Raw genomic sequence first — 13,021 nt, 5'->3', positions numbered from 1 at the left:
TACCCCCATGACATATTCAGCCCTGTTCCTGCCCTTACCCCCATGACATATTCAGCCCTGTTCCTGCCCTTACCCCCATGACATATTCAGCCCTGTTCCTGCCCTTACCCCCATGACATATTCAGCCCTGTTCCTGCCCTTACCCCCATGACAGCCCTGTTCCTGCCCTTACCCCCATGACATATTCAGCCCTGTTCCTGCCCTTACCCCCATGACATATTCAGCCCTGTTCCTGCCCTTACCCCCATGACATATTCAGCCCTGTTCCTGCCCTTACCCCCATGACATATTCAGCCCTGTTCCTGCCCTTACCCCCATGACATATTCAGCCCTGTTCCTGCCCTTACCCCCATGACATATTCAGCCCTGTTCCTGCCCTTACCCCCATGACATATTCAGCCCTGTTCCTGCCCTTACCCCCATGACATATTCAGCCCTGTTCCTGCCCTTACCCCCATGACATATTCAGCCCTGTTCCTGCCCTTACCCCCATGACATATTCAGCCCTGTTCCTGCCCTTACCCCCATGACAGCGAAGAAGGAGGGGGGGGGGGGGGAGAAATGTGGTGTGTGCAAGGGAGGGGAAGAGGGGGAAAGAAGGACAGGAAGAGGGGGGGGGAGGGAGAGGGGAAATTGTTTACTTGACGTATGGAAACTATTTGATACTCATCAACAAGGTTTTCTATAGCTCTCTTCTCATTTTAATTTTGTAACATTTCATATTTTATATTTATATCTAATATATCTACATTGTTTAGCTCTTTAGTATTCTGTTTAGCTCTTTAGGATATGTTTAGCTCTTTCTGCCACAGTAAATCCTGTGTTTGTGTTGACTTACATGGCAAAAAAAACCCTATTCTGATTCCATGTTCCGATGTGACAGTTTAAACTGCACGTTTAAATATGTGTTCATTTCCTGGTGTCGGCTGGCAGGTGGTGACTGACTTCCTGTGTTAATCTTCAGGACCAGGTTATGAAACCTGACTCTGGGAAATGGTTTGCAGTGCACCTTACACTGTAGTGCAACAAACTCAGTAAGGACTCCACACACTGGTTAACCCTCGTGCTGCCTTCGGGTCACAAGACCCAAAGGTTCACAACGAACCATCGTTGTGTTTACCCAATTTTACCCAATACAAAAACAAATAAAAATAATTTTATTTTAATCTTCGCAATGTGGGGGGTCTGAGACAGCCCAACAGTTAAAAGAAAATGCTTCACTTTGTTTTTGTATGCGGTAAAGTTGTCGCAATACGACGGTGGGTCACAATGACTGATGGGTCAGAACGACCCGAAGATAACACAAGGGTTAACACATGGATACAGCACAGAACCTTCACCCACAACCGCTGACATGATCCTGGTCATGTTTCTATGAGGAAGACTTTCATATCAAAGGACCATTCGAAGAGGGATTTGAACCTGTGACCTTCTTGATCTGCAGCTAAATGTTCTACCACTGAACTAATAAAGGACAGTAGGTCCACGCAGATACGTATGGAGCGCATTTCAACCAGAGCAACCGGGATGCCAGTGAGCATTGGACACGTTTGCTCCAGGGCGGCAGGGCAGGGAAACTCAGGGAGTCAGGTGGCTGAGCGGTGAGGGAGTTGGGCTAGTAATCTGAAGGTTGCCAGTTCGATTCCCGGCCGTGTCAAATGACGTTGTGTCCTTGGGCAAGGCACTTCACCCTACTTGCCCCGGGGAGAATGCAGGGACAAGTCGCTCTGGATAAGAGCGTCTGCTAAATGACTAAATGTAAATGTAAGCTCAGGACATAGCCCTGGATTGAGTTTCATCCTGGGCAGCTTCTGATATAGATCTACCACAGCCCTAAACATGTTATCTGAGCGACGTTACATAAATATTGTAAATCCCCCGCTCACTGCTCTCCTCTCTTTCCCACACACACACACACACACACACACCTGAGCGACTTTAAGGTGACCTCTGTACACAGTGGGTCGTGGAGTCGAGCTGACCTCTTCCAAGGATCTAGCGGCCAAACTACAGCTCCCAACAGCTGCTCTGATCCTTCATGGAAATCAACAAGTGGTAGTGTGTGTGTGAGAGAGTATATATATGTGCGAGTGAGTACATGTGTTTATGTGTGTGTGTGTGTGTGTGTGTGTGTGTGTGTGTGTGTGTTTATGTGTGTGTGTGTGTGTTTATGTGTGTGTGTGTGTGTGTGTGTGTGTGTGTGTCCTCCAGGCTACCTCCTGCTCCTCCATCTTCTGTCCTGCCCACTGGCAGTCCAGTCCAGGAGTCTGTTATCCTGCAGGGGTTCCTTTCTCCACCAAGCTCAAAATAGAGGCAGATCAAGATGTTTCGGACACTGTCTTTGGCATTCCTTACACCAGACAAGCACCACTTCCTGTTCCATAAGAGTCTGCTTGCTTCCCAGCTGGAATGGAGGTTTGGAATGAAGACTGTGGAGGCTGAGTTAGGGGGTAGGGGCTGGTGGAGGCTGAGTTAGGGGGTAGGGGCTGGTGGAGGCTGAGTTAGGGGGTAGGGGCTGGTGGAGGCTGAGTTAGGGGGTAGGGGCTGGTGGAGGCTGAGTTAGGGGGTAGGGGCTGGTGGAGGCTGAGTTAGGGGGTAGGGGCTGGTGGAGGCTGAGTTAGGGGGTAGGGGCTGGTGGAGGCTGAGTTAGGGGGTAGGGGCTGGTGGAGGCTGAGTTAGGGGGTAGGGGCTGGTGGAGGCTGAGTTAGGGGGTAGGGGCTGGTGGAGGCTGAGTTAGGGGGTAGGGGCTGGTGGAGGCTGAGTTAGGGGGTAGGGGCTGGTGGAGGCTGAGTTAGGGGGTAGGGGCTGGTGGAGGCTGAGTTAGGGGGTAGGGGCTGGTGGAGGCTGAGTTAGGGGGTAGGGGCTGGTGGAGGCTGAGTTAGGGGGTAGGGGCTGGTGGAGGCTGAGTTAGGGGGTAGGGGCTGGTGGAGGCTGAGTTAGGGGGTAGGGGCTGGTGGAGGCTGAGTTAGGGGGTAGGGGCTGGTGGAGGCTGAGTTAGGGGGTAGGGGCTGGTGGAGGCTGAGTTAGGGGGTAGGGGCTGGTGGAGGCTGAGTTAGGGGGTAGGGGCTGGTGGAGGCTGAGTTAGGGGGTAGGGGCTGGTGGAGGCTGAGTTAGGGGGTAGGGGCTGGTGGAGGCTGAGTTAGGGGGTAGGGGCTGGTGGAGGCTGAGTTAGGGGGTAGGGGCTGGTGGAGGCTGAGTTAGGGGGTAGGGGCTGGTGGAGGCTGAGTTAGGGGGTAGGGGCTGGTGGAGGCTGAGTTAGGGGGTAGGGGCTGGTGGAGGCTGAGTTAGGGGGTAGGGGCTGGTGGAGGCTGAGTTAGGGGGTAGGGGCTGGTGGAGGCTGAGTTAGGGGGTAGGGGCTGGTGGAGGCTGAGTTAGGGGGTAGGGGCTGGTGGAGGCTGGGGGAAGATTAGGAGAAGCTGCTTGGGATATGCGGAGGTCCGGGTAAGCAGTCAGATCACACTGCAAAGACGTCCCAGAAGACAGGCTCGTAAAGCACAGCGCCTAGCTGCTGTAGCTGGCTGTCAGGGCCGCTCCTCTAAACACATCCACTGGTCCTCCTGGAAACCTCAAGTTCCCAGCCAAGCCTCCCCGGCCCACATCTTTTATGACCGGGGGATTTACTGGTTTACAGTGACACTGTACAGAGTCACATTGTTGAGCTCGGGTCCCATTAGGCCAGCGGCTGCAAATGATGTGTTGGCCGGCTCTGTAGCACAGGCACAGTGAGGGAGGGGGGGGGAGGGAGGGAGGGAGAGGGAGGGAGGGTGGGTCATGAGAGGGGCATCAAGACTTTCTCTGTCTAGACACGTTTGAGTGGTGCAGACCAAAAAACTGAACTGGCAACAACAACATAAAAAGGACTCCATGGTTCCTGGATTCATAAGACTTTGTAACTGCACCCCCCCCCCCCACCCACCCCTGCTACTTACGACAACACTGACCGTCTCCTGACCGTGAAACGGTAAGCGCTGATCAAACCCTCGAGGCCGGGAGCGATCCCACTTTGTAGTCTGGAGTGCTCTGAGGAGAACGCTGAACAATGACGCAACCGCATTCCAGAAGCTTCTGCGCTAATGTTCTGGAACCGAGGCCTGGACCGCTCACCCAGACGTGAGCCCTTCCAGGTCGGGTGAGACATACCAGAATCACCCGGCAACGGTAACCACGGAGCCCCTTGAAACCCCTGGCACGGCGACAGGTTGCCAGGAGATCAAGCCTCCAATCACGGCCTCTTTCCTTGCTGACTTCCAGCTCTGGATCAATCAGGCTCCTGTGAGCTTGGGGGGAATGATCCGTCATCCTCAATAAGTTCTCCTCTGGCTCAGCGCTGGAACAAGGTCAGGGAGATGATTGGTGTTGTCTGCAAGCTACATAGCCTTCCCATGAGTAATAGCAAGAGTCCTAACATGTTATACTACCTGTCCTACCTGGGTTCACCACGCTTGGGCACATCAAGGTTAAAGTCAGCGTTAGGGTTTAGGTTAAGGTTAGCTCTCTAGTTTCGCACTACGGTAGGTAGTTTTTCCTCGTCTTTGTGAGGGTTTAGGTTGGTTACAGGTGCCAATCTCTGGGCACATGTGAAGCACTATGTGACATTGCTTGTAAAAACATCTCTTCAAATAAAGTTGTATTTGGACCGATTTGATCATCTTCCATGATATAACTGCAGAAGCCACTGAATAGAGGGCATGGATGAGGCCAACCTCCCCCCCCAGTCCAGCCCCCCTTCCCAGGCCAGGCATTGCCACTGGCAAGCCAACGCTGACTGTTATTGTAAGCTGCTACGGGATGCTGGCTAAATATTTAGTCTGGATGAAGAAGCGGTTATAAATTCTGAGTGCTTTTACCCAATCTCTCCTAGCCTGCTGTTACAAGCTGGGGCTGGGGGAGGAGGCCGGGGCGGGGGGATGGAGAGCTGGCAGAGACCTGAGGGGGGGATAGCAGGACAGTTATTCACCAGCATCACTCATGTCACAGATGCTCTGCAACTCGGAGGAACAACGAAAGAAATCCCCCCTCCCCCCCCCCCCTGAAATAAAAAATCTCTCTTGACATAAACACCACCGGTCCCGATGGCGGGTCACAAAACATGAAACCATAGATACCGTAGCTGCAGCTCTGCAGCCCTTTTGTCCACTTAATGGCTGAAGCAGAGGACCGAGCAGAGGTGAAAACGGGAGAGAGAGCGAGGGCTGTAGCCCTCCAGCTGGTCTCTTTATGAACGCTGGGAAAGCGAGTGAGAAGTAATAAAAGTTGAGGAGGTAGTCATAATCAGGAGGAAGTCAGCCTGATGTACCGACAATCTGACACCTCCTCAATCTCTACTGATGGTTTCAGTTTCTCCAGCCTCTCTCCCACTCTTGTTCAGTCTCTCTCTCTCTGCTTCTCTCTCTCTCCCTCTCTCACGCTCTCTTCCCCCCCCCCCCTCAGAGAAGGTGAGGTTGCCTGTGACAGCTGTGAAAGAGCCTGTGAGCACTACCCTGCCAAACCCTCTGTCTCGCTCTCTAGGTCCCTCCACAGGAAGTCCCGACGTGTCATTTCCCCCCTCCGCCATGACACTGAACAGAGACGTGTCAGCGAATAAAGCCCTCAGGCAGAGAGGATCATGGGTAGCCAGGCAGGCTAGAAAGGCCAGGAGCGAGATTTGGATTTGCGAGATCATGACCACACGATCTTTCCCAGCTCCAACTTATACGTTTGCGCCCGAAACACAGTGGTTTGGACCAACCTGAACCGTATCAGGAACTAGCGGCAGCTACAGGTGGTTGATGTTAGCCTGTGACAGACAGACGATCCATCCAATCACCCGCAAAGTATTGTTTGAAAGGGCCTGCCCTTTTCCAAAGGACAACTTCCCAGATGGTGATGTGTAACAACCTATGTGGCGAGTCAGGTTAGAGGAACACAGAACGGGAGCCAAAACACACAATGCCCGTCCCGTCCCGTCCCGTACCGGAGAGATGGAATGCGCTCTTCAGAATCAGAATCAGAAAGGGATTTATTCGCCATGAAAGTTTGCACAGACAAGGAATTTGCTTTGGCAGGAAGGTGCATACAATAAACATATACCTAAAATTTAAATATGTGGACTAACTATACTAAGGGTACATAGACTAGCAGTACTGAGTGGAATAAATATAAGTTGCCGTAAATTACAATATAAAAATACAAATATTACAAAAAATACAAATGTACAAGATACCATGTTGTGGTGCAGTGCAAAAGCAGAGTGTTTTAAGCAATAAGTCATTTGAGTCAGTGTGGTCCCTTGGCCTTGTTGAAGAGGCCAACAGCAGAGGGGAAGAAACTGTTTTTGTGGCGTTTTCCCAGTGGCGTTTGTGGCGTTGTCTTTTGATTACTTAATAGGATAATTAGCATAATTGACGAGCGTTGGAAAAGTACAGAGTGGAACGCATCAGGCCTCCCAGAAAGTTTCAGTTCGCCCGCGCTCCATCACACCACCTCACCCTCACACGACACCACCCGCGCTCCATCACACCACCTCACCCTCACACGACACCACCCGCGCTCCATCCCACCACCTCACCCTCACACGACACCACCCGCTGACCCAGCTACATGACCCACCACCAGGGGCTGTTTTCACCGCTGAGTCATGGTTGATATGAAGTCCAGGTAGTGTAGAGACCACTCTGTTACACCAGGGGCTTCTTGCTGAGTCATGGCCTCCCTGGGCAGACATCATGGAAACTCGGCCACCAGAAAACTGTGTCCTACAGACCAGATTCAACCAGATTCACCCGTGCCGCTAATTAAGTTCCACTATCTGGCATAGCTCGGTGGTTAGAGCATTTGAATTCGGATCTAAAGGTTGCAGGTTTGAAACCCCCCTTCTGTATGACCCTTTATATGGACAAAAGAGTCTGCAGCCTAGACTCAAGAGTGAGGCCAGTCCTACTTTGTGGTTACATTTCACTCGTTTCGCTCAGTCAACCTAGTCAGATAGACTACACATTCTTCTCCACAGACACTAGACAGACAGGATGGTTCGAGCTGAGGCCGTTAACCAAATACAGATGCCACTTTCCCACCTAGGGCTTTATTTACCGCCAGGACCTGCTCAGTGTTGGTGACCTTTTGATCTCTGACCCTTGCCCAGAGACAGAATGACCCCCTGCAGATCACACATCCCTGGGCCGTGCAGACAGAGCAGCCTGCTTTTACTGCCCAGAAAACACAGGCTTCCTGCTTTCCTTCTCACTGTGTGTGTGTGTGTGTGCACAATTATTTGCACGTGCTTGTGTGCAACTGCCTGTGTGTGTGTGTGTTTGCCAGTGTGTATGTGTTTACCAAGTGTGTATGTGAATGTACGCGTGCATGCAAGGGTGTGTGTGTGTGAGTTTGCCTGTGTGTGTGTATATAAGTGTGCATGCCGGAGCGTGTGCGCTCGGCGGCGTTCTGCACGCGTGCGAGACACAGGACGGCCACTCACGCTGAGGTTCCTGTCCCAGATCTGGATGGTTCCGTCCTGGCAGCCGGCGGCCACCAGCCTGCCGTCCCGGCTGTAGCTGCAGCAGGTAGGGATCACCCTCTTCCCCTGCAGGGAGCGAGGCTTGAACACCGCCTTGTGCTTCTTGTCCGAGTTCACGTCCCACGTCCGCACGGTTCTATGGGGGGGGGGGGGGGGAGGAAGAGACAGAGATAAAGGGGTGGAAGAGAGAGAGGGTGAGTGAGAGAGGGAGAGGAGACAGTGAGAGAGGGTGAGAGAAAGAGGGAGAGAGATAAAGGAAGTGAGAGAAAGTGAGAGGAAGAGATCGGGGGACAGAGTTAGAAACATTGAAACACACAAGTCTGGTTTACACATTACACAGCAATATCCCCATGACATGTCCCTGTGACTGAGCCCGTGAGAACTCCAGGCACCTATAGATGTTGTCATTCACTCTAGAAATGTCTCTTAGCACTACCTCAGGGAGTCTGAGCGGTTAAGGAATCGGGCTAGTAATCAGAAGGTTGCTGGTTCGATCCCTGGCTCTGCCAAATGACGTTGTGTCCTTGGGCAAGGCACTTCACCCTACTTGCCTCAGGGAGAATGTCCCTGTACTTACTTACTTACTTACACTCTGGATAAGAGCGTCTGCTAAATGACTAAATGTAAATGTACCTCACCAGAGCTTCTACTGGCTTGTGTGATACTTCACACAGTGGGTAGTTAGTGTGACTCAATCTGATGAGGAGAGGGCGAGGACAGGAAGGAACAGGAAAGAGAGAGGGCAGAGGAAAGAGAAGAAACAGAGTGAGAGGAAAGAGGAAAAGAGACAGAAAAGAGAGAGGATGGAGGTGAGACAGAAAGAGAGAGAAGAGATGGAAGAGAGAGAGGGGGGCGAGAGAGGGCAGAGCAGATGAGGCTGACAGGCGTGTCTGAAGCCTGCATGAAATCCTGATTCTCCCGCCTGCATCTGCTCCACACATTACACCTCCCTCACACAGGACTGGAGAGGCCTGAATACACGGGGGGAGAGAGAGACAAACAGCTCGAAGGGAGGTAGAGAGACAGAGACAGAGAGGAAGAGAGAGAGCGATGGTTAGCCTGAGAGTTTATACAGCGAGCTATACAGACATTCCCTGACACAGATGTGTTGACACACAAACATGGCGGCAGCTGACTGCATGTTGTTGAGTGGAAGTACGAGCATTCGCTGTGAGCCTCCACTGGGCCAAGGAACTCCAAATTAGAGCCAGCTATTAATAAGTGTTAATAACAGAGTTTTGTTTTGTTTTTTTTACAGTATTATGAATAGTAAACTGGGTAGTATCTTTTCCGAGGGGGCCCGGAAAAGATTAAACACACTGCAACGCTCCATCCAAATCTATAAACACGCTATATTTAGAACATCTGTGTCAGGAAGTGTTTCTCTCTCTGACTACAGTAATACTCCTTAGAGTGAGCGGCAGTCATGTGACTAAGACGTCATGGAAGGAGGCGACCTTTGACCTGACGACGCATGTCACTAGGGAGTCACTAGAAAGGTCAGCCACACGCTCAACACTGTATCCTGGCTCCCTCCTCGACTCACTTGACCCCGACACTCACCTGCCGGAGCGAAGAGGCCGTGACGAGGTAGAGGAGAGAGGCACCGGAGGAGAGAGCAAACCAGACAATGGAGAGGTGAAAGACAGATGGTGGGGGAAGGAGAGAGAGGATAAATAGAGTGGAAAAAGAGTGAGAGGGAAGTAGACCCAGAGGTGACAAGAGTGAGAGAGGGAGGAAAAAGAAAGTGGGGGAATGGAGAGAGAGAGAGAGAGGGAGGGACAGACAGAGAGAGGGGGAGGGACAGAGAGTGAGAGAGAGAGGGACAGAGAGAGAGAGGGACAGAGAGAGAGAGGGACAGAGAGAGAGAGGGACAGAGAGAGAGAGGGACAGAGAGAGAGAGGGACAGAGAGAGAGGGACAGAGAGAGAGAGGGACAGAGAGAGAGAGGGACAGAGAGAGAGAGGGACAGAGAGAGAGAGGGACAGAGAGAGAGAGGGACAGATAGAGAGAGGGACAGAGAGAGAGAGGGACAGAGAGAGAGAGGGACAGAGAGAGAGAGGGACAGAGAGAGAGAGGGACAGAGAGAGAGAGGGACAGATAGAGAGAGGGACAGAGAGAGAGAGGGACAGAGAGAGAGAGGGACAGATAGAGAGAGAGAGGAGGGTGTACGTAGGGGCCAGCACTGTCAGATCAGCTCAGACACGCCTTGTTGAGGACAGTCACAGGCGCCTGGTGCCATGTGTCGGGTCACGACTGCTCACCATGGCCATCCTGTGACCTCTCTCTCTTCTTCTTTCTGTCTCTCTCTCTTCTTCTCTCTCTCTCTCTCTCTCTCTCTCCTTCTCTCCCTCTCTCCTCTCCCTCTCTTCTTTCTTCCTTCCGTCTCTCTCTCTCTCTCTCTCTCTCTCTCTCCTTCTCTTTCTCCTGCTTTCCACGCTCCCTCTGAATGTCTCAATAGAGCAAAGTTTCAAAGTTTATTTCCCTCTCTTTCCCTCCCCCCTCGTTTCCCTAGCTTCCTCTCCATCTCTCTCGCCCCCTTTATCTTCCCCTCCCTCCCTCTCTTCCCCTCTCACGTCTTACTCTACCTCTTCCATTCCCCCCCCCCTCTCTCTCTCTCTGCCTGCCTCTTCTCTCTTCACCTCCCGCTTTCTCTCACTTCCTCTACCTCTCTTCCAATCCTCCCCCTCTCTCTATGCCTGCCTCTCCCTCTCTTTTCATCTCCCCCTCCCTCTTTCTTGCCCCCCCCACACGCTCTCTCTCTACACCTCACAACCTCTTTCTCGCCCTTTCCTTGTCTCTCTTTCAAACACACACACGCGCACGTACACACACGCACGACTGAGCGTGTCCAAGTGTCTTTGACCTACGACCTCCCACTAAAACGGTGACCTCAGGGGTCACGGGTCACCTGGGGAGTGTAAACAATAAGACAAGACAGCTACTAACAGCCAGACACAGATTCCTACGTGGACACACACATGCACGGACACACACACACTCTGTTTCTCTCACACACACAGCACCACTATTAACAACCAGGCACAGATTCCTACATGGATATCTCCACACTTGCCTGCCCTGACGACACACAGACACATTCAGTCAGAGAGAACCGTGTTTGGATAAGGATGACATTCTGACACAGGTGTCAGTGTGAGACATCTGTATTGGCAGGGCCGTGATAAACTCAGTCTCCAGAGAGCTGAGGGGGCTCCAGCCAAAACATTCCCCTCAGGAAGCCTGTTGAATGGGTACACTTTACTGATGTCTGTTTGAAAAAACGTGCATGTGTAAAGGTGTGTGTTTAAACGTGTGTGTGAGTAAACGTGCATGTATGCCTTTATCAAATCGTGTGTGTGTAGTTGGAAATGTCTAAGTATTTAAATGTGTGTGTTCAAACCTGTGTCTAGTTTGAGTGTGGGCGTGTTTTAAAAATGTGTGTGTGTACTGTGTGTGTGTACTGTGTGTGTGTGTATGTGTATGTACATAAGCGTGTGTGTCCACACGCGTGTGACAGGCGTGGGGAAACTGACTGATAGCTCCACCTGCTCGCCCTGGCAGACATCTCTGTCATGTTTACAGCACAGCGCAGCCGTCTGTCACAGTAAACACAACATGACCTTTACACTGGCACACAACGGCAGGAACCCTATTCAGCTCAGAGACTCTTTCCAAAACACTGCTGCTTGCTGCAGGGCCGGCCGACAGGGCCTGGAGGACGGGAGGATGGAGGGATGGGGAGATTGGAAGGCTGGAGGGCAGAAGAGATGGAGGATATCTGGGCTGGAGAGCTGGCGCAGGCCTGCTGTCACCACTCACCTGGGCTCCACATGGACCTTCACTCCCTGCCCTGGGAAAGGTTTGGGCAAGGCACTTTGCTAAATGACAAGAGCGTTTGCTAAATGACTAAATGTAAATGTAACCTTTACATTTACATTTAGTCATTTAGCAGACGCTCTTATCCAGAGCGACTAAGTACAGGGACATTCACCCGAGGCAAGTAGGGTGAAGTGCCTTGCCCAAGGACACGTCATTTGGCAGAGCCGGGGATCGAACCTAATCCCTAACCGCTCAGCCACCTGACTCCCTTAACCCTCCGGGTTAACCGGAGGAGAAGAGGAACGGATAGAACAAGGCTGCTATTCAACCCGGACTTCCCAACGACCACTACTCTGTAAACAACCAGAGAGGAACGTGTTTCTTTCTTTTCCAAAAACCCTTTTCAAGCTCCATGTTGAGATGTTTTGAATCTGTTCCATGAATGACAACCCAGGCAGCTCCGGCTCAGAGCCATTTAACGAGGTGGCAACACATTCATGCAGCGCTAAAGGGAAGCAGAACCAAAACATCACACAGGGCACACAAAAGACCCCCCCAACTCTTCCCCCCCGCCTCCCTTCCCCCCCGCCTCCCTTTCCCCCCGCCTCTCGTCTCCCCCGCCTCCCTTCTCTCCCGCCTCCCTTCTCTCCCGCCTCCCTTCCCCCCCGCCTCCCTTTTCCCCCCGCCTCCCTTTTCCCCCCGCCTCCCTTTTCCCCCGCCTCTCGTCTCCCCCGCCTCCCTTCTCTCCCGCCTCCCTTCTCTCCCGCCTCCCTTCTACCCCCGCCTCTCGTCTCCCCCCGCCTCCCTTCCCCCCCGCCACCCTTCTCCCCCGCCTCCCTTCCCCCCCGCCTCCCTTTTCCCCCCGCCTCCCTTCTCTCCCGCCTCCCTTCTCCCCCGCCTCCCTTTTCCCCCCGCCTCTCGTCTCCCCCGCCTCCCATCTCCCCCGCCTCCCTTCTCCCCCGCCTCTCGTCTCCCCCGCCTCCCTTCTCCCCCGCCTCTCGTCTCCCCCGCCTCCCTTCTCCCCCATTCCCATCTTACTCCCCCCAAGCCGACGTTGTGCTCCCCTCAATCAACGCTCGCGTGTTTCCTGTACAAGCTTCTTAAGACACGGCGAGAGGAGGGGTGCGAGAGAGAGAGCCTGATAAAAGACGACAGCCATACAGCCTCGTTCATGCGTGGAGCGCTTCACACGGAGAACGCAGCCATTCACACAACCACTCAGATGCTATCTGTTGGGCTTCAGGTCTCCAGGGCCTGTCTGGGGGTGGCTCCGCAGATGGGGAGGGGGGATAAGGAGGATAGGGAGAAAGGAGAGGATAATTAAAAGCTCAGTTTGGGGCCCAGGGTGAGGCTAGGTTAGGGCTGTGGCATGGAGGCTGTGGCATGGAGGCCAGGCATGGAGGCCAGGCATGGAGGCCAGGCATGGAGGCCAGGCATGGAGGCTGTGGCATGGAGGCTGTGGCATGGAGGCTGTGGCATGGAGGCTGTGGCATGGAGGCCAGGCATGGAGGCCAGGCATGGAGGCCAGGCATGGAGGCCTTGACGTGGGCCATGGAGGGAAGTTTGGGGGAGGGGGGTAGAGACAGGAGATGTTCTTCTTTGGGGAGCAGGGCCCAGAGGAGGAAAGGAGAAAGTAAGAGGATGGGCTGGTGGGTAGGGGGTCAATCTCCCCCCCACCACCACCACCCAAAAAGACGTTTCTGTCAGA

The 13,021-nt window shown here is 53.1% G+C and overlaps 1 protein-coding gene across 2 annotated transcripts in view; it reads right to left on the bottom strand.

Annotated features, from left to right (window-relative positions):
- LOC136956515 (WD repeat-containing protein 70) overlaps positions 1-13,021 on the bottom strand; it is a 49,310-nt gene that overhangs the window by 23,311 nt on the left and 12,978 nt on the right. For both annotated transcript variants that reach the window (XM_067250425.1, XM_067250426.1), the window contains exon 10: positions 7,454-7,628. In XM_067250425.1, the coding sequence (XP_067106526.1) occupies positions 7,454-7,628 (175 nt within the window). The remainder of the gene's footprint in view (positions 1-7,453; positions 7,629-13,021) is intronic.

This window comes from Osmerus mordax, chromosome 14, assembly GCF_038355195.1.
Source record: "Osmerus mordax isolate fOsmMor3 chromosome 14, fOsmMor3.pri, whole genome shotgun sequence".
NCBI classification, from domain to species: domain Eukaryota; kingdom Metazoa; phylum Chordata; class Actinopteri; order Osmeriformes; family Osmeridae; genus Osmerus; species Osmerus mordax.
This window is presented reverse-complemented; position numbering and strand designations above follow the sequence as displayed.